Raw genomic sequence first — 22617 nt, 5'->3', positions numbered from 1 at the left:
GCTGCTGGTTTGTTAAGGGCTCCACACACATGGAAACTTACTTCATGTTGGGAAATAAACTGCAGCAAGACACTGACACTGGGAGATGTAAACAAATGATCCATGTAAAATAAAAAAGGATCCATGTAAAATAAATTATTCTACATAAAATTTAAAAAAGGAGCAATTTCATGCCACAGCATCTTACAAAAAGGCTGTGATCAATAAATATATGTGATTTACATTTAAATATATATTTACTAACAATGTTCATTTAGTGCTGTTGCATCAACTGTAAAGTTTAACTTCTGTTTCGGCAAATCAAGTCATTCTAGATTAGGAACAGTTTGGGCAAAGTTGATTCTGGAGTGTCGGTGTCCCTACAGAGTTAAGCTCCGATGCTAACCAAACACACCTGAACATACAAATCAGTGTCTTCAAGATCACTAGAAAGCTACAGGCAGGTGTGTTTGATTAGAGTTGGAGCAAAACTATCCAGGACAGCGGCGCTTCAGGATAGGGTTTACTCATTCCTGTTCTAGATCATAAGATCTGTACTTTGTTCGCACTTCGCAGAAGAGTGAGTCTCAGTCATGTTTTTACATTTACATTCACATTTATTCATTTAGGAGATGCTTTTTAATGCAAAGCGACAAGCAAAATATAAAAAAATAAAGACAAAACCAGCATTTAAATATTTATAATTATTTTAATTTTATGCCTAATATACCGTATGTGTCAGGTGCCTGTGTTTTTGTTGTTCCTGTTTTCCCGCTGGTTTCTATGATCATGAGTTCCACCTGCTGTGTCACCCCTGTTTGTGATTTGTGTAAGATCATGTCCTGTGTATTTAAGTCATGTGCTTTGTTCATTCCAGCGTCTGGTATTATATTGTCTGCACCCCATGATTCCTGATGTTCCAGTGTTTCCAGTGAATGTTTATGTAAATAAATATGTGTTTTGATAATTCCTGCGATCCTGTGCCTTTGTGAGAGAGCGAGTTGTGACAGTATGTGTATATATCAGTACACACACACACACACACACACACACACACACACACACACACACACATACAGTTGAAGTCAGAATTATCAGTCCCCCTGAATTAATAGCCCAGCTGTTTATTTTTTCCCCGATTTCTGTTTAACGGAGAGAAGATTTTTTACAACACATTTCTAAACATAATAGTTTTAATAACTCATTTCTAATAACTGATTTATTTTATCTTTGCCATGATGACAGTAAATAATATTTGACTAGATATTTTCTAGACACTTCTATACAGCTTAAAGTGACATTTAAAGGCTTAACTAGGTATAATGTATAATTGTATAATGATGGTTTATTCTGTATACTATCAAAAAAATATATAGCTTAAAGGGGCTAATGATTTTGTCCATAAATTGGTGTTTAAAAAAATAAAAACTGCTTTTATTCTAGCCGAAATAAAACAAATACGACTTTCTCCAGATGAAAAAATATTATCAGACATACTGTGAAAATTTCTTTGCTCTGTTAATCATCATTTGGGAAAAAAAAAAAAAAAAACTTCAACTGTATATATATATATATATATATATATATATATATATATATATATATATATATATATATATATATTATTAAGCATTGGCCGGTATAAGATTCTGACTGGATGATAACCTTGGATAAAAATATCATGGTTGCACTTTATCACGGTATTGTGATCACTGCTCTAAAATATATTCTTTTTTAAAGTCTGGATAAAAAAACTACAACTTTCTTCCCTTTTGAAAACCATATGTTTTATTTTTTGAAAGATTTTTTATATTTTGGAGCAGTAAACATGTCAGGCTAAATGATTCGAATAAATCGTTAACTTCTGCTGTCTTTATTAGTTTCAAAAACACTAATTTCTTTACAATTAAAAATGGCATATTTGAATATTTTTCTGCTGAAGACACTGTTGTCCTAAAAAACAAAATAAAAAAAATTAAATTAAAAAAATCTTACTCATACCTTAGGAACGGTATAACTCAAAATTTTGGCGGTTTTAAAACCGTGACTGTTTCAAACCACAGAATACCTTGAAAACGGTTATCGTCCCATGCCTAATATGTATTGTGTGTGACTAGGGTTGTAACAATATACCGGTATGACGGTTTACCACGATTTGAACGTGCACGATTATCATACCATGAACAATTGCATATCAACGGTTTTAACCCTTAAAGACCGAGACAGCCGCCCGCGGCTAAAAATAAGTAACGTTATTGCTCTTAAATGTTTAATAACTTTTGATCCGCTGATCCGATTCATACAATTCAAAGATTGGCATAAAGAAGAGAATCTCAGCTTTCCAGTGCTGTATCACATAACATTCGCGGACTTTCAGAGGCTCCGGAATCAGTGCGGTTACGTCATCAAAATTTGACCACGCTGATTTGACAAAGAAACGCTCGTCACTGTGTCTCCGGACAAATCAGACATGATACATCGATGCATTGTCCCTCCTCCATGCCCAGATTGGTTCAAACTCGCTATATCACAACCAATAAGCATAGGTTTCGCTTTTGTTTGTGGACTAAGGTTTTTGAACAACACGGAATGAGAGATAGGCATACATTTATGCGCGGCTAAATAAAACGCAAAAAAAAAAAAGTTTTGCATGAAATAATTCTCATACTAAGTACTTTTGCATGCACAGAAACATGACAAAACAGTGACACAGCAAAGACGAACTGCTGCTCTTGCTGTTTTCAAAAGACGCAAATGAAGATGCAGCTGTTTGTCTGCATTGCAGACAACCATATCCATATCCATAGACAACCATATCCATGCTGGCACATAAAACCTAAGGATGTTCCATATTGAATCTAGTTTCGTTATGTAACTATTTATAGTATAGTAAATATTTATATCTATTTTTTTACTGAGGATTTGCACCATGTTTATTTGGACTTTATTTGGACTTTGACATATTATTTATTATTTTCTTATTTTTATTTGTTCATTGTAAGTGGTGTTGTTTATAGTAACTAAAAATATATTATTTGGAAAAAGTCAAATTTGCTTCACTGTTCTATTATTTTGTAACATTTGTAACATACCGTATACCGCGAAACCGTCAAACCGTGGTATTGTTTTAGACGATTATCATACCGTGAAAAATTCATACCGTTACAACCCTATGTGTGACTGTGTGTGAGTGCATGCATGCGTGTGTTTAAATATATAATTCTTTTGTAAATATTTTTGTTCATGTACAGTACATAAACAACATTTTTACATATATACACACAATGCACATGATTATATTATGAAAATACAAACCTTTGTCTTGGATACGATTAATTGTTTGACAGCACTATTTGTTTATCCAGTAAATTATGTTTAATTAAGAGTCAATAATACAACAAATCCAGATGTTTACATTGATTGCCAATTCATCCATACTTTACCTTTTATTATCACATGCATTATTTGATTAATGTTAAAAGCGTTTTAATATCAATATCATTAGCCTGCTTAAGAATTTTTCCTAGATAACCCAATTAACCAAGTTAGGCTTTTAAATTGTTCTTTAAGCTGAATGCTAGTACCTTGCATAATAACTACATAATAATAAGTACATATAATATTATGTCAAAGACATAAGAAGTTAGTCATTAGAAATTAGTTATTAAAACTATTATGTTTAAATTACAAACCCCTCCATTTAAAAGCACATTCAAAATATATAATTAAGAATTTAAACATTCACAGAAGAGCTAATAATTTTGCCTTAAACCGTATGTGTAAATATACCTTCCAGCTCACTTTACGATCATTTTGGAAATTCAATGCTGTTCGCACAAATGTGCAAAAAAAGTACAAATGGCTCTGCATACATTAAATACATAGTTACCTACTATGTTATTTCACAAAGGGGGATCATCATATTTGCAGGTATTAAACGGCATTAGAATAGTTGAATCCCCTGAACTAGGCCATGACATAAGGCTATACGCGTCTACATGCAAAGAGGCCATATGGGTAAATGCAGACTGGAAACAGTCAGGTCCAGTAGTGTTTGCCCACGGTTTTGAGGAAGGGCCCAGTTCAGGGATCTACAGTATGTGCTCTCCACTGACAGAGTGGAAAAATACAGCTGTCCAGACCCCTCTATAGCAAAGAGAGAGCGAGAGAAGCAGAAAGAGGTGTGTTACTGCGTCAGAGCTGGACGCTTGACCGACAGCCTGAAAGACTTTGTGAGGTGGAAAGTTTTCAAGGTGTCCGATGCCACTGTTATGATCTTGTGACGGGGACAAAATAAACACATCTGCTGTCTATCTTTCTTCTCCATGGCCCCCTAGTTGTTAAGCACGGATAATATACTGCCATATTACACAACAGAGAGAGATAAAACGTCAAGTGAAAGTAGTGGGAAAGCGAATAGATTTTCTTTCGACTTAATTATCAATGCCAATGACCTTCCCACTCAATCTGTCATTTGATTGGCTGTTGGGAGTTCATTAATGCCACTATGCATGAGAATATATGTAGGCACTAGGCAGTGTCAACAAAGTTTCAAAATCAATTATTTCACTGCAATATTGAAATATACGGACACTCTCTCCTTTGCTCTCGCTCATCATGTGGGTCTCAGATGCTGTTTATGTTCGTGTCACCTTGAATGAAACTAGTGTACTTGCGTTTCTTATCTCGAACAAGTTCTAAAACACAACTTTATGTTTTAGAACTCCAAAACTACTACTTTCTCAAACAACTGCTGCAATGTTTTGATAAAACTAATGTTTTGTTCTTTGGGCTTACAAATCTGGGCTTTCTTGTTGGTGATTGTATAACCCCTATTTATGTTACACTTAAAAAAAACAGTTTCTAACGAGTTACAAAACCAGAATTTTTTTTAATTCACTATAAAGAAGTTTTAAGTGAACACTTCTATGAAGAATTGTGTTTAATAACATTTTACAAATAACATTTAAAATAACCTAAATAACATTTAAAAACATTTTTTCACTCTAGAAGAATCCTTTTGTGGAATAAAAGTTGCTCTGGATGTTGAAATTAGGGCTGTGCGATTTGGGGAAAATATCTTATTGTGATTTTTTTTTTTTCTTAAGAGATATTGCAATTTCGATTTGAGATTTAATTTTGTAGTCAAGCTTCAGCTCAGTACTCTGTATCATAGCTTCTTGCTGCTAAAATGCAGTGAGTGTTAGTTAAAAAAAAGAACTGAAAAGATATTAACACACTCAAGTTAAACATTTATTCAAATTTGTTTTCAAATATTCAGAAATGAAACACTCATTTATCTCTACAGCAAAAAGTAAACACAAATAAAGTGACCTTACTTTTCTGTAGACATGTTGAACTCACATTAGGGAGATAGTGTAGCTTACAATACAAACAATAATAATAATAATAATAATAATAATAATACAGAACACTCAGCAAACATGAATGAAACAACTCTGAAATTGTACTTTGTTGTTGTTTCCTACTAGATTGAGTGTCACTGGCAATACTTTTTTTAGTTGACTTTTTAGCAAGACGCTCCTCATATAGCTGCCTATGGTGCTTTTTTAGGTGCTGGTTGTTGTAGTTCCTCTTGCTGTGGCAGCTGTGACTTTGAAATCAAAATGTTCCCAGCTTCCCATATTACCGATGTCCTGCTTTTCTTTGATATTAATTTGTCTATTAATGCTTCTGAGGCAAATGTCATCATCCCACTCGTCCGCACTTTCCTGTTTGTTTATTTGTTTTTTATTGTGGACGTTTCGCATAGTTCGGTTGCAAAATTCTGATTGGGTGGAACAAAATTGTGCTTTTTTAATTGGATAGTTAGAATATCACACATAGACAGCAGTCACGCCTTAGCTCTGGGAGGGGAAATTATATAATAAATATATATCCGCTTGTTAAGTGTGACGTCACGCGAAGCGGCTTCCGGGTCCAAGCGCTCTATTCAATCGAATGGGGAGACTCACGAAATGGTAATAATAAATGTTTACAAAGCTATTTAATGCTTTTGAAAATCACGATCGGAGTATATATGTCCATGCCTAATATCCGATGGCCAGAAAGTCATAAATTTTTTTATAAATTGTTAAATTTTTGGTATTTGTTATGCAGCAAGCCCAGAGATTGTTGTGTACACAATGACTTTATATTTAAATGAATGGTGGCTTGGACCCGGAAACAGTATTAGATACGTCACAAACACGTCACCACTTAACAAGCGGATATATTTCATATCGCAGCCTCTTGTGATTAGCTAATCGCAATGTTTTAAATCGCGATTGCAATTCGATTAATCGCATAGCCCTAGTTGAAATCATAAATGACAATAAAGAACCTTTGTTTAAAAAGTATATATTAGGGCTGTACAATAGAGTATATCGCTTGAGCATCGATATGGCAATGTGCGCATCTGCAATAGTCACAATATAAAAATAAGGCAATGTTAAGTCTGACTTATAGTTGACCAGGAGCCTCAGAACACGTGGTTTTAAGGCCTGTGACTGAACATTTCTAGAGAGTTTAGAACATTTGAGTACAAAAAATTATGATATACGGAGGTTTATTTCATATTATTACTTATACAGAATTAATACGATTTATGCAACAAAATTTTTTTTTCCTATTTAGAATTTCAACATCTACAAGATTATTTTACTTACCACATTATCGGGTAATTTAGCTAGTTTTATGGATAATAACTATCAATTTCTTCAAGACAAAGTAAAGGAAGAGCTTTTTTTGCATTGTGATTATTCCATTTTTTGTACCTTAATATTGTTAGACAAATTCATTGAGAACTTATGTTTATGCTTGTGTATACACAGTTTATGATGGATGGATGGATGGATGGATAGATTTAGTTCAGTCTGCTGCTAATAATATTTAAGATGTCTAAATATAATGCATTGTTACTGATGTTTATAGTAATATACCTGTGCATACACTTGTCAATTTGTATATTTGCATTCACTACTTACTTCTATTTTTAAAATATATTTATTGTCTGCCTTTTTTGTCCTGTCTCTTTAGTTCTGTTGCACTGTAGAAGCTCTGTCACGAAAACAAATTCCTTGTATGTATGTCTATACCTGGCAAAAAAAGCTCTTTCTTATTTTGATTCTGATTGTTACTGAAACTATCAAACTATTAAGTTTCATTTAGTATTTATTTAAGATTCGTTTTTTTCTCATATGTGTGGTGATTGTAGTGTCTTATAAACACATTTCAACTTGACTTATCTGACGGTGTAGCAAGCTCAAATTCTCTAGGCATTCATACTAAACTATTAAAAAATGCTGTATTTTTAGCTGAAATATTCTGCAACATCACCAGCTAGGTGCAAATTTGGCATCTGGCACTATTTTAGGAACATGCCATTCTAAGCAACTATGAAAATAGCATATCACCCACCACCAGTATATTTACATCCATTCATACAAGCTCTAAACAAACTGTAAACGCTGACTAAATTAAACAAATGTGATCAGATAAACAGAAACGTGTGTATGGACATAATCGAGTGAATGTATTAAGCACCAAATCCAATAGCCCGGTCAAAATTGAGATTCTGCAAATGCATATACAATTAGAATAAAGATGATTTTATATTTGCACATTCATAGGCTACTTTCTCCTTTAAATTACACTCTGACACCATTTGTGATAAAATATTCAAATCAAGTTTAAAATTGTCTAAATATTATTCTTTATGATGCACAAGCTTTGTTTTTTACAGTCATGCCTTTGTTGATTTTATATGCAGTACTGTAATAGGACTGTGAAATTTGGGGAAAGTATCTAATTGCGTTTTTTTAGTTTATTTTATTTATTTATTTATTTATTTATTTTTGACAGATATTGCTATTGCAATTTGATTTACAATTTAATTCAAGCTTCAAGCTGATTTTAATTTTAATTCAAGCTTCAGCTCTATAATCGTTAAGCCTTGGCAACAATTCTGCGACTGCTCTTAAAATGACCTGTTTTTGTTCGATTTCTGGGACTTTAAAACCAAAATATTCCCATATTACAAATGCTGTTTTTCCTTTTATCTTAATCCATCTATTAACGCTTCTGAAGCAGCAGACGCCATCACCCTACTTGTCAGGGCAGAACGAAAGTGTGCTCACTCAATTGGCTGGTTATAAAGCCCCGGTCAAATCACATGATTTCCGCATGATTTCCTTGACATAAGGTATCGCGGGGAGTCGTAAACAACAAATGGACGTCGTGACACAAGATTAAATCGTTTCTTCTCGTGTAATGTGGCATAGTTCACGACAATCGATACCATGTTTGCGATGCCTCATGACACCATAGCAGAAAGCATGTTTAATTTTCTGAAGCATAGCAGATTGATTTTGAAGCCCTCACCTGAGATGTTATTTGTTATTCTTGTTTTTATATATACATTTTATATTGCAGCCTCTTGCTTTTATCTAATCGCAGCCTTTCAAATTCATTCATTTATTTTCTTTTCAGCTTAGTCCCTTTATTAATCCGTGGTTGCCACAGCGGAATGAACCGCCAACTTATACAGCACATGTTTTTACGCAGAGGATGCTCTTCCAGCCACAACCCATCACTGGGAAACATCCATACACACCCATTCACACTCGTGAATACACTACGGACACAGGTGATCTTTGGACTGTGGGGGAAACCGGAGCACCCGGAGGAAACCCACGCAAATGCAGGAAGAACATGCAAACTCCAACTGACCCCGTGGGGGCTCGAACCAGCGACCTTCTTGCTGTGAGGCGACAGCACTACCTACTGCACCACTGCGTTGCGCATTTCAAATTGCGATTGCGATTCTTCACCAATTAAACTCTGACACCATTTGAGATGAAAGATTCAAATCAATTTCTAAATATTATTCTCTATTCATTTAAGTGTTAGCAGTGTCACTGATATACTGAAAATATGGATTCAGTACTGTATATAAAATCAGCAAAGGCATAACTGTAAAAATCAAAAGTTGTGCATTATAGAGAATAATATTTAGACAATTTTAGAGGTGATTTGAATATTTTATCTCAAACAGTGTGAGAGTTTCATTCATTTAAGTGTTTACAGGGTATCCAGTATACTGAAAATATGGATTCAGTATATAAAATCAGCAAAGGCATAACTGTAAAAAAACAAAGCTTGTGCACCATAGAGAATAATATTTTAAGCAATTTTAGAATTGATTTGAATATTTTATCTCAAATAGTGTCAGAGTTTAATTGAATTTTACTGTTTTTTACATTAAAAGTGATTTAAAAAATATTCTAAAATAAATTGCTAATTCCAAAAAAACAGTGTCTTGTGCAATAGGCAGGATGTTTTCCTAAACATTCTGGTACTGGTTCTATAATTTCATATGGTTGAATTGTTTAACTCATTCGTATGGTTAATTTTTGTAATCGAGAAATGAAGCCTTGTGCAACATAAAGGGCACACATTTATGTCTGTCTGACATATTTTTGGCTCAAACTATAACAGGAGCAAGAAATTTAATTGGTTTGAAACCGAATGTATAAAGTATGTCAAACGTAAATCTAACTTTAACTTTACCGCGGTTAAAAAAATAATCATGTCATAAGTTGTCACTAAACGAATGTGCGAATACACAAGCAACCTCAATTTGCAAATAATGTGCTAGTTAGTTTTTGCGTTTTGGATACAAACTATTTGAAAAACTATTAAAACCTCACATTTGCATTGCATTGAAAAGAAACGTACTTTAAAAGTTTACAGTCACGATCACTGAGAAGAAAACTTGCAGCGACAAAGTTCTCCGACTCTTACCTCGCAGCTGGTTTCAGAGGGAGATTCACTGTGGTCGTTTTTGTTTTGTTTAAACTGCTAATCTTCGACTGGCAGACTCAGTGTTATCGATTCGGCTTATAATCCAGTCGTTCAATCCCCCTTGCAATATTTTACCCTTCTCTTCGACACCGCCACGTTGGAGGAGGACCCCGAATGTACAACTTTGGAAAGGCAAATGTAAGACCAGGGCTGTCATTGGAGAACAACTCGTGGGCTTTTTCACCTCTGCTGTAATGGGACCCTCCCCCTTCTTGACAGCTCTTTGTGTCACATTACAGCCCACTCATCACACTGGTTCCTTTTATAAAGTCATTTATTGCGTGTATAAAGCGTCCGAAGCTATATTATGTCACACTTGGAGCGACGTTGAACTGTAAATCAGTTTAGTAGTACTTGGCAATGCATGACTGCTAAGCTCCGCCCTCCGCCACGCCTCTTGTTTATATTTCGAGAAAGCACACTGCTATTCACGTGCATACATAGTTTCAATTGGATGTGGCTAACAATAGGATGCTAAGATGCTATTCTCTTGAATGCTACGAGTTAAGGGCATATAGTTCCTGAGAGTAGTTCTGCTCGTCGTGCACTTTTTGTGAGCATGCTGACATGTTATGTAACATTTCTCATTCAGCCAAGAAGGAAAACTGCCCTTTCTTGACACACGAGGGTGCCATCGCTTTATCGAAGCTTTCTGATATTAATAGATTTAACGTCATAATATTCATGAGTAGGTTTCTATCCTGCTTATTTTTGCTGAATATCATTGAAATGGGTTAGAGGTATACGGATGATGGACATTATTGTGTGCAATTTGGGATAGAAGAGGTCACCACAACAGAATGAACTAACAACTTATCTAGCATATGTTATATCTTCACAGAAGTGTTGTTCAGCCACTAAAATCTTTCAATAAAAGATTGATAAGACTATTTTCAGTTCCATTAGGGACCTTTTACAGTATTGATGATGTAGATTTTAATTAGTTTAACAACAAAACACAAGTAAATAGCGCTATTCCGCCTAGTCTCTCCTTATATTGTTTACTATGCAACTCTGATATTCACTCTGAAATAGCATGTCAGTTTGGCTTGCTCGCCGCAGGACAAGCACTAGTCGCTTTTAACCAATGACTGTAAAAAATATGGACGACGCGACAGCCCTTTTCCCCATTGAACGCCTTGAGGGCAAAACGCCTGCTTGACGGGCACAAACTGTCGCAAAAGACTGCTGAAATTGGAGCCAGACATGCGCAGAAGGATTGTCTGATGGAGCCAGAGGAGGAGCCGCGAAAATGAGCAGAGTCGAGCTTCCAATCAAACGCTTTATGTAAAATCAACTACGCCCCCCGAACTTCTCAGCATGCGTTTGCTGTCATATCAACACAAATGGATGTAATAACGTTAACAAATATGAGGGTTTTATATATTCAATCGCGCCAGCTCCAGGCCGCAGCGCATAAAGCCAGATTTATACTTCTGCGTCAAACACCGGCGTATGCTACGGCGCTGACGCATAGCCCTTCGCCGTGGCCATCGCCGTCACTGACGTGCACCTCTCAAAAAATGTAACTACACGTCGCAACGACGCGTAGCGCAAGCTCTGTGATTGGTCGGTTTGGTAGCGCTGACGAGTCTGGGCGGGACCGAGAGGCGCGCGAATGGCGCGACGCCGCGCGAGCGATTGTTTACAAGTGTGGAGTCCCGTGAAGGAGCTCCGGATGGAAAGTTTTGTTTTGTGTTTACCTCATAGTTAAAGTTGTTGCACGTCCGCCGGTTCCTGCCTCAAAATGAGCGAGTTTGAGCCACTTGTACATCCCGGAAGTGTTCAGGAAATGCAAAAAAGTAGCGAAGAAACTCGACACAGAGGAACATTTACACATCACTGCCAACTAGCGTTTCGGAAGTGTTAATGCATACCGGCAGAGACAGCGCGCAGAAGTATAAATGCACAGCCACGCGCGTTGCCTGCGCCGTGGGTTACGCCGGTCACCTGACGCAGAAGTATAAATCAGGCTTAACTTACTCGCGGCGTCGCGGGCTGATTCCGGCTCGCATGCGGCAGCGCCTCCTCGCTCGGCCGCCGCATCTGGCTCGATTGACTCGGACTGGAATCGGGCAGTGAGTCCAGGCATCCGGAGTAGGTCCAGCACAGGTAACATTAGTCAGTCTGAGCTCTAAAGGCTGATTTATACTTCTGCGTCAAACACCAGCGTATGCTACGGCGCTGACGCATAGCCCATCGCCGTTGCCGTCGCCGTCACTGACGTGCACCTCTCAAAAATTGTAACTACACGTCGCAACAACGCGTAGCGCAAGCTCTGTGATTGGTCGGCTTGCTAGCGCCGACGAGTCTGGGCGGGACCGAGAGCCGCGCGAATGGCGCGAGCGATTGTTTACAAGTGTGGAGTCCCGTGAAGGAGCTCCGGATGAAAAGTTTTGTTCTGTGTTTACCTCATAGTTAAAGTTGTTGCACGTCCGCCGGTTCCTGCCTCAAAATGAGCGAGTTTGAGTCACTTGTACATCCAGGAAGTGTTCAGAATAGCAAAACAGAAGCGAAGAAACTCGACACAGAGATTACAGGCTATCTTTAAAGGATGTGATTTGCACTTTTTCACACACAAAAAGAACATTCGAGTATGTTGTTAACTTCTACATTTTACAAGGTAAATATTTTATACATAAACAGAAATTTGCGAAATGTGTACCAAAATGTAATATTTTTTTATTAGAAATGGAAAATCTGAAAAAGTCTCTAATGCAAATTAAAAACAAAAAGAATGATTTAATGTTAGTTTTCATGAAGGAATTTTTTTCTAGTTCTGATCCCCCGCTGTAGTCGATGAGTGTATCCTAAGTTATTATTTTAGTTTATATGTATAGAAGTATTTTGTAATATTTGTTTTTTTTTTTTTATCTTATTTATTAATTTTTTATTTATTTTTTTTCCTTTGCAATTTTGTATACTTTTTTTTTTCTCCTGTTATATATTACTTCATTAATTTTGATTCTTGTAATTATAGTAATGTTTATGGATATAATATATATCTCAATTGTTGTATTTTTACTTTATGTAATGTTTCAAAACTATAATAAAAAAAAAAAAAAAAAAAAAAAAAAACTCGACACAGAGGAACATTTACACCGCACTGCCCACTAGCGTTTCGGAAGTGTTAATGCAGACCAACGGAGACAGCGCGCAGAAGTATAAATGCACAGCCACGCGCGTTGCCTGCGCCGTGAGTTGCGCCGGTCACTTGACGCAGAAGTATAAACCAGGCTTAAGAGATAAGTCTCCGGCAGGCGAGAATCTAGCCGGAACTGTGTTTTGCTATCTGGGTGGCTAGGCGTGTATCAGCAAACTAATAAAGCCCGAAAAAAGCCCTGAACTTAGCGAATAAACAGTGTTCCACCAGGATCATGTATGTCAGAAAATATAGTTTACTGCTGAACTCATTTTGTCATGGTAAAATAACACAGAAATCGAATAATAACATTTCAGTCTACTTCAGTCTCCTGCCGAAGCTCAGATGCGCTGCTTTGAGAAACTGTCAATCACAGCTGTCAATCACGATGACACGCCCAGCATTAAATTACTGCTAAAAACAAACTGTTTACAAAAATGAAGATCTGCACCTATTTCAGCACAATAACCAGTGCCTTAATCGACCAGAACTATCTTTCGGGACATTTTATTGCAAGTGTAATTTTTTTTTTATTTGGGCTCAAGTCTCCTTCATTAACACGGAGGAGGCGGGCTTTATGACTTGTACTGCAGCCAGCCCCCAGGGGGCGATCTAACGGCCGAAACCTTCACTCAAACGTAGGCTTGCGGCACACTTGCTTTTAACACATAAGAGAGGGTTCTTATGCTGTGCTCGTATTTAAGGAGGTGTGGCACTAGACGACAGGGGAGGGACTGTGATTCAGAGATTTATGCTAAGCTGTTAGCTTTGTAAAAGATCACCTACTGCACCTTTAAGGGTGCTTTCACACTTGGTTCATTTGCCTGGACCGTACTCAAGTTCGATTGTCTCCCCGTCACCTCATTGGTTGGTTTGTGTCCATACTGTCTTTTCCTTCTGAACCCGGGTACGCTTGCGTCATCGAGCTGCTGTTTTGTTTACGGCCGTTGCTAGGTGACGGTCACGAAAGCAAGCGCCGAAATGGAAATACTTTCGCACATAAGTCATTCCACTTTAACTAAAGCTGTTGGTTTTGGACATACAGAAAGCAATCAGCCGCAAACATATTATAAACATTCAGAACATCCCACAGTGTCTGCAGAAGCTGTTTTTGGAGGAGACAAGCAGACATCACTGTGTTTGCCCTGGCTCAGTCCCGCGCGTGTCACCAAGGTACGAAACGTGACACACACACACAAACACACACACACACACACACACACACACACACACACACACACACACACACACTAACGGGATTGGCGGTTGGCGGCTCACTTCCGTGATTTGGTACATTGCATTCAAATCAAAAGTGAATCGTACCAGAGTTGGCATGAACCGTACCCCAAACCACCTCTTTCAGGCGGACTCGGGTACGGTTCACGGGTGTGCACCCGAGTTCAGAAGACACGTTCACACTAGCTAAACGTAAAGAACTATGACGTCAAACGAACCTGGATGCGGACCAAAAGTGCTAGTGTGAAAGCACCTAAAGTTTAAATTCAATATCTGTTTGTAAAATATTTGAGGGGAAGTTGTAGAATTGTTTGCAGTGCGATTAGGATTGTGTATCACATTTTTATTAAGTAGTTTTGTGATAATCTGGCCTGCGAAAATTCATATCAGGAGTCTGACTGACTGACTGGGATAAATTCATAGAGCACGCAGAAAGATGCAGGTTTGTTGAAAACGAAGATGAAGAAGGGTAAGTTTTTCTTTATTTGTTTAATACAGTATATGATTTTCTTACAGTTTACAGTTACCACATTTTTGCTACGATAAAGCCATTTACCATTACCTTCAAGTGATTCTAGACTGTTATGAATTTCTTTCTTCTGTACACAAAACAAGATATTCTGAAGAATGTTGGAAACGAGCAACCCCGGACCTCCATGGTAGGAACAAAAATTCTCAGTTTGCTAATGCCAATTGATTAAGCAGTTATGCAAATTCATATTTTATTGCCAACAAACCCAATATAGTGCTTCGAGAATGAGTCAAATCCTTAAGAAAAAATTAACCATGGGTTGCCACAAGATGTTTTATCGTTGTTTTTTTCCAGTTTATGAGTAAAATAATATTTGTTGGGAATATGATTTGAGGATAGTCTGCATAAATTAAACACACCCATATCAAAAGATATGTTTGTTTAAATCATAGCCAGATAATAATATGAGGGTTGCAAGTCTGTGCAGATTGTTGAATGTCATCATTTTCAAGTTATGTTTATTGCATAAAACCCCACAGCAAAATCTTGAGTCAACCCACAGTGAATTTTTACTCCATGTTTTGACGTCTTCCCAGAATAACTCCATTACAAATCTTTAAGCTTACAAATGCAAGCAATAAAGTTGGAGTTCTTAAGAAAAAAGGCAGAATTGCAAGATGTAAACTGAGAATTCTGACCTTTGTTCTTGGAATTTTGATTAATCAGCATTTCCATTCCAGAAAGGCAGATCCATGCACAGCGGAAATGCTGGTACATTAAGTATCATGTTAACTTAGTTCACAGTTTCTGGTGCTTTGCTAGGCAATGCATTGAAAGCAGTTGCCAGAATTTATATTAATATTAAAACGACACAACCACTGCACACCATAGATTATGTAAAATAAGATAATATCTCTCTAATTGCATCGACCGATGAATCAAGCATGCTACTTTACAAAAAGAACAATGTGAGTTAAAGACTGAAGTAGGAGACTTTTTAACCCTCACTGAAAAAGCAAATATTTATTGAATTTCAAATTTCTTTTAAAGGGGTGGTCCACTACAATATCATATTCTAAAGTTTAGTGGATGCATAATGTAGCTGTGAGAACATAAACAACTTGTCTGAATGTAAGATGCTCAAAGAATGCACAGCTAAGCGCGTTGCATGTGCCGTGGGTCACACCGATCACTTGACGCAGAAGTATAAACAAGCCTTTAGTTTAGCAAAGCCTACAGCGAACGAAGTCTGGGGACTACAAAAAAATACATCTGGGTTAATGAGATCACAAACGCATCAGGTTACACACATTTACCACACGCACATACACCCTGCGCAGCAAAGGGGCGGGGCCAGAGGTGGTGTAATGTTAGAGCAGAGAAAGCTAAAATGGCGTCCAAACGCTGCTATTTCCACAAAGCTACTTCTGTTTCTCTATTTGGGCTTCCAAGGACACAGCACAAAGAGAGAAGTGCTTACACAAAGTGCTTCAGCAGCGCTGCAGTGACTCACTATGCCAGGGGTCACCAATCTCGGTTCTGGAGGGCCGGTGTCCTTGCAGGGTTTAGCTCCAATTGCCTCAACACACCTGCCTGGATGTTTCAAGTATACCTAGTGTAGCGAGGCAGAGGGAAAACAGCAACACAGTTGGATAAGTTTACAGACAAGTCCCCGGAGGGTGCTTTATTTACAAAGTGTGAGGTGTGAAAACGGTGCTCTTCTTTGAGGTGAGGTGCTCTGGTGCTCCGGGAAGTAGGTGAAGGACAGTGAGTAGTCGGGTGTAGGATCGTCACGAGCTGGAGTCTGCTGTGGAGAGACAGAGAGACAAGCATTAGCACAGGGAGTCATAGGGTGAATAAAGCTCTCCTTCTCCTGGCGTGGGCTTGGCTTATATGCCTCTCTGCTTGATGACGTCCAGCTGTGAGCGATCCTGTGTTGATGATGGTCCAGCTGGGTTGAATTAGCGACCAGGGCGACGTGGCATGTGTGCGCTCGTTACATTCCCCCCCCCTTAGCGTTGTCCTGGTCCTGGGATTCCTGCGGAGGAAAGGTAGAGTATTGAGAGGGGGGGTAGAATGTCTTGACAGACCTGCCCATCCTGACCAGAGCCTTGAGAGCCCGTCGGCGTTTCCGTGGGAGGCCCCGGCTCGATGTTGCACTGTGAAGTTAAAAATCCTGGAGCGACAGGAACCACCTGGTGACTCGAGCGTTGTTGTTTTTAGCTGTAGCCATCCACTGTAATGGAGGGTGGTCGGTCACCAGGGTAAATCTTCTTCCAAGGAGATAATATCTGAGCTCCAGGATTGCCCACTTAATCGCCAGGGCCTCCTTTTCCACTGTTGCGTACCGGGTCTCTGCAGGGGTAAGCTTCCGACTCACCTACATGATGGGGTGTTCTTCATCGCCGTGGACCTGGGAGAGGACAGCGCCCAGGCCCGAGTCGGAAGCATCTGTTTGTAGAATGAAGGGGCAGCCGAAGTCAGGTGAGTGCAGTACCGGTGAGGATGTGAGGGCCGTCTTCAGGGCTCGGAACGCGTCATCCGCTTCTCTGTTCCATTGTATCCTCTCCGGGTGCCCCTTTCTGGTCAGGTCTGTCAGAGGGCTGGCTATGGATGAGAAATTAGGAATAAAACATCTATAGTAGCCTGCTAACCCCAGAAATGCATGTACCTGGGTCTTTGTGGTGGGTTGTGGAGTTTCTTGTAGTGCTTTGATCTTGTTCTGTTGTGGCTGTATGAGACCTCTACCAATGTGGAATCCGAGGTACTTGGCTTCTGCTAGACCCAGGTGGCATTTCTTGGGATTAGCTGTGAGCCCAGCCCTACGAAGATCAAGGAGCACCCTCCGTAACCGGGATAGATGTTCCTCCCATGACTCGGAGTGGACGATCAGGTCGTCGAGGTATGCTGCTGCATACGGCTGGTGGGGCCTCAGCAGGATGTCCATCATTCGCTGGAATGTGGCTGGGGCCCCGTGGAGCCTGAAGGGAAGAACCCGGTATTGCCAGTGCCCACCGGGAGTGGAGAAGGCGGTTTTCTCCTTGGCGCTTTCACTTAGTGGTAATTGCCAGTAGCCTTTGGTGAGGTCGATCGTGGATATGAATCGGGCTCCACCCAGCCGATCCAGCAGCTCGTCCACCCGAGGCATGGGGTACCCGTCAAACTTAGATATTTTGTTTAGCTTCCTGAAGTCGTTGCAGAAGCGGAGGGTGCCGTCGGGTTTGGGGACCATCACTATGGGGCTGGACCACGGGCTACGAGATGGTTCGATGATTCCTAATTTCCTCATCTTTTGGATCTCTTCGTTGATAGCCAGCCGGCGAGCTTCTGGTACTCGATAAGGCCTCTGCCGGACGATGGTGCCAGGTGGGGTGATGATGTCGTGTTGGATAATGGTGGTTCGGCCCGGTTTCTCTGAGAACACATCCTTGAACTGACCGACCAAGGCTTGCAGCTCCGCCTTCTGATTCGGTGAGAGTTGCTCACCTATATGGACAACGGGAGAAGTTTCTTCTGAGAAGGCAACTAGATGACCTGGAGCTGCAACCCATTTCTTCATCAAGTTGATGTGATATAGTTGTTCCTCTCTTCTTCGTCCCGGCTGACGGACTCGATAGTTTACCGGCCCTACCCTTTCTACCACTGTATATGGCCCCTTCCAAGATGCCAAAAACTTTGATGTAGTGGTAGGTATGAAGATCATTACCTTGTCCCCTGGGTGGAACTCTCTGGGTTGGGCGGGCCGGTTATATAAGCTCTGTTGGGCGCGCTGGGCTTCGGTCAGATGTTGCTTGACGATGGGCATGACTTTTTCAATTCGTCCTCTCATGTCCCGTACGTGCTCAATTACCGACCGTTGTGGGGCTGATTCCTGCTCCCACGCTTGACGAGCCACGTCCAATAGTCCCCGTGGTTGACGGCCGAACAGCAATTCGAAGGGAGTGAAACCTGTGGATGCTTGGGGAACTTCTTTGATCCCAAATAGCACGTACGGGATCATGAGGTCCCAGTTGCGCCCATCCTCTGCCACCACCCTACGGAGCATCTGCTTCAGTGTCTTGTTGAATCGCTCTACCAGGCCATCAGTCTGTGGATGATAAACAGATGTTTTTATTTGCTTTACCTTTAGGAGGCGGCAGAGGTCTGCCATCAACCGGGACATGAATGGGGTGCCCTGGTCGGTCAGTATCTCCGCTGGTATTCCTACTCGGCTGCATAATAAAAACAGCTCCTTTGCGATCGCCGATGATGTCGCTTTCCTCAGGGGAATCGCTTCCGGATATCTGGTGGCGTAGTCGAGGATGACAAGGATGTGCTCATGTCCCCGGGCCGACTTCGGCAAAGGCCCTATCAAGTCCATGCCAATGCGGTTGAAGGGCACCTCGATGATGGGTAACGGTATCAGAGGGCTGGGGGTGGTCGTTGGGGAGACGTTCTTTGGCAGATGTCGCATGCCTGACAATACCTTTTAACTTCTCCATCCAACCCGGGCCAGTGGAACCGATCTCTGATTCTTTTAATCGTGTTGGCCGCTCCTAGATGTCCTGCCATCGGGTGAGTATGTGCCAGCTCCAGAACCGTCTCCCTCTTGGTCCTCGGGACAACCAATAGTGTCTTCCTTTCCCCCCGCCTCTCTGCGACACAGTATAGCAGACCAATTTGTACAATAAAATGTGGGAGGGGGTGAGGGCTGGGAAACCGTTCGTTACCGTCAATGATCCTGACTTGTGGCCAGCAGTGTTTCAATGTTTCGTCTTCACGTTGTGCCCTTCCGAAATCGCCACCTGCAGTTATCTGTTGGAATAGATCAAAGTAAAGGTTAGCCGATGATGACTCACCCCCTCTGTCGCTCTCGGTGGCCATCAGCGCTGGTTGGCGGTCCCGCTGAGCCCGTCCTTTGTTGTTTCTCTTCGGACGAGCCGATCGAGCCTGATGGTGGGTGAGGAGATCATCGAACCCCGGCCAGTCTCTGCCCAGAAGGAGGGGTACGGGAAGATCCGGAACCACTCCTACTTCGATGCGCCAGCTGCCCGACTACGTCGCGATGGTCACTCTCTGAGAGGGTACGTGGCGGGTATCCCCATGCACACACGTAATTGGGATTCGGCTTTTTCCTTCATGATGGGTCTTTAATGTTTTTGGATGAACTAAGGTTATGGCGCTTCCTGTGTCCAACGTGGCTGTTTGCGTTTTCCCGTCTAAGCACACTCTTCGGGTGGGAGCTTCGGGAGGGACGTTGCGATGTACCACGCACCCTGCCGTCCAGGCCGGGGTTGAGTGTGATGTGGGCTCTGTGGGCATCGGCTCGTCGACTGGGCTGGGGACCGCCGGTCTGCTGCCTGGTCGTGCTGTGCCCTCCACCGGTCGCCATGGCGCATTTACCCTCCGGGGTGGCAGAGCCGCTCTCTCCCCAGTCTCCCGGGCCACGTGGGCTTCCGCCAGCTCCACCGCCTCCACCAAGGCGGCCAGCGAGTCGGGATTCCTCATGCTGGTAAGTGTGCGGAGCCGTCTGGGTAACGCTCTCATCATCTTCTCAATCACCACTTTCTCAGCGACCTGGACCGCGGTAGGATCTCCTCCCAACAACCATAATCGCCCCAATCGAGATAAGTTAGCTGCTTGGGTACGTACCGGCTGCTTTTCGTCGTATGACCACTGAGAGAACTGTTGTGCTGCGCTTATGTTGGAGAGTCCCATTCTGGCGAGTATCTCCTTCTTCAATGCTTTATAGTCATAATTTTTCGGTGTCTCCAATGCAAAATATGCTCGTTGAGCTTCTCCAGTTAAAAATGGTGCCAACATCCTCGCCCAACTTTCCTTCGGCCATCTCTCTCTTTCAGCAATTACTTCGAAAGTGTGAAGGTAAGCATCTATATCGTCCAGGTCGCTGAGTTTAGTGATAAAACGGTGAGCGCTCACCTCAGGGAACTGGCTAGACCCGGCCGCTTGGCGGAGCTGTTGTTCCATTCGGTCTTGTCTGGCGGTGAGCTGTTCAGTTATCACTTGTTGTCTTCTTGAAATTTCCGCTAGATGGCGTGCTACTTCTTCGATTGACATGACTCAGGAGAGGATGACAGCCGAGCAAGAGAGCGTGAGTGAGAGAGAGAGAGCGGATGCCTGTCTGTAAACACAAGAAACAAGAAAAAAATTCAGCGATTATTTCTCCTTACTGGTAAAGTGCTGTTTTCTGAAATTTTTCCCTCTGATATAGCGCGCATTCTCCACCAGTTGTAGTGAGGCAGAGGGAAAACAGCAACACAGTTGGATAAGTTTACAGACAAGTCCCCGGAGGGTGCTTTATTTACAAAGTGTGAGGTGTGAAAACGGTGCTCTTCTTTGAGGTGAGGTGCTCTGGTGCTCCGGGAAGTAGGTGAAGGACAGTGAGTAGTCGGGTGTAGGATCGTCACGAACTGGAGTCTGCTGTGGAGAGACAGAGAGACAAGCATTAGCACAGGGAGTCATAGGGTGAATGAAGCTCTCCTTCTCCTGGCGTGGGCTTGGCTTATATGCCTCTCTGCTTGATGACATCCAGCTGTGAGCGATCCTGTGTTGATGATGGTCCAGCTGGGTTGAATTAGCGACCAGGGCGACGTGGCATGTGTACGCTCGTTACACTAGTAAGACATTTGTTAGCTTGTTAAGGTGTGTTTGATTAGGGTTGGAGCTAAAATCTGCAGGACACCGGCCCTCCAGAACAAGTTTGGTGACCTCTGCTCTATGCGGACGCTTTCTCTGCGTTCTACATCTCAAATAAGGAACTCACAAAAGATATGAGAATGTTTCATATTACTTACACATGCTTATTCCGAATATATGCGAAAGACACTTGTCAGATTTTATTTTAGAGAGCAGGCGTGAGGTTAAGCTGTGCTCTCTGTGTCATTTTCCGTCTGATTCAGGCACAAACTGATACGGCTAATAGCTACTCTGCCTGAGTGTTTCCACAGCGCTAAAGAGTATACTATTTGAGGCGTGACGCTTTTCCTGGTGACGTGGAGTCGATCCGCGAATCACAGCACATTATATTAACTGACCAAGCAGAGGAACTAGGAAATGAAATATGACGTTGTTTTTCATGTTAGCAGAGTAGCTGAAAATAATCAAGATATTAAGTAAGATATATAAAAAATAACATGATTTTTTTTTTTTTTACAAACTAAGCATGAGCACACATTGCTTTGCATCTTTTAAAGACAACCAAGCCTTAAAATTACACTCTGGTACCTTTAAGGTAAGTGGTTGCAAACGATTTATATGGGCTGAATTAAAAAAAAAAACTAATTAAATTTAGTAAAGTTCAACTTAATTTGTTTCTTTAAATTAAACCCATATAAATTGTTGGCAACCACTATACCTTAAAAAGATATAGTAAATGCAATAAATAGTTTTTCTTTTTTTTCAGTGCTCCTGGTGTTTTGGAAGTCTGTATACACAATTTGCCATTTGACCCGCCTTCACTAAACCTCTAAAATAAATCAGCTAAATTTTATTGCAACCCATTAAAACTATTCTTGCATGATGACAACATTATTTTCATCACAACCTCTGTGAATGTTTATCAGTGTGAAGTTTTTCATCAATGTTTATTCAGTAGTCAACATTAATTTTTGATTAAAGTAAATGGCAGTGGTTTAAAGTAACAAATTACAAACACTCAAGTTACTGTAATTGATTAGTTGTTTTCAGGAATTGGATTTTACTAAGTAGTTTTAAAATGTGTACTTTTACTTTCCCTTGAGTATATTTTAGTGCAGTGTCGGTACTTTACGCCACTATTTTCGTTTAACCTGCAGTCACTACTATATTTTTGATGTCTATGGGGATTAGAAAAATCAGTCCTGTGATTCCTATCCAATCAAAACGCACATAGAAGGTAAATCGCATCATAATGAACTACCTCAAGACATGGGTGATTAATAATTGC

General features: G+C 40.7%; 1 protein-coding gene across 8 annotated transcripts in view; it reads right to left on the bottom strand.

Moving 5' to 3' along the window:
• The window catches only part of slc6a16a (solute carrier family 6 member 16a), a 44234-nt gene extending 32271 nt beyond the window's left edge, over window positions 1-11963 (bottom strand). For 6 of the 8 annotated variants that reach the window (XR_012400894.1, XR_012400893.1, XM_021473349.3 and 3 more), the window contains exon 1: window positions 9784-9998. Coding sequence is in view for 1 of the 8 variants with exons in the window: in XM_073944247.1 (XP_073800348.1) it covers window positions 11827-11889 (63 nt within the window). In the remaining 7 variants the exon portion in view is untranslated. Of the gene's footprint in view, window positions 1-9783; window positions 9999-11546 lie in introns of those variants that run through there. The other 2 variants (XM_073944248.1, XM_073944247.1) reach the window with 2 other exon arrangements.
• Between the last annotated feature and the right edge of the window lie 10654 nt (window positions 11964-22617).

The sequence above is a fragment of the Danio rerio genome, chromosome 3 (assembly GCF_049306965.1).
Source record: "Danio rerio strain Tuebingen ecotype United States chromosome 3, GRCz12tu, whole genome shotgun sequence".
Classification (NCBI taxonomy): domain Eukaryota; kingdom Metazoa; phylum Chordata; class Actinopteri; order Cypriniformes; family Danionidae; genus Danio; species Danio rerio.
The sequence above is the reverse complement of the archived record's forward strand: the minus strand, read 5'-3'. Positions and strand labels throughout refer to the sequence as shown.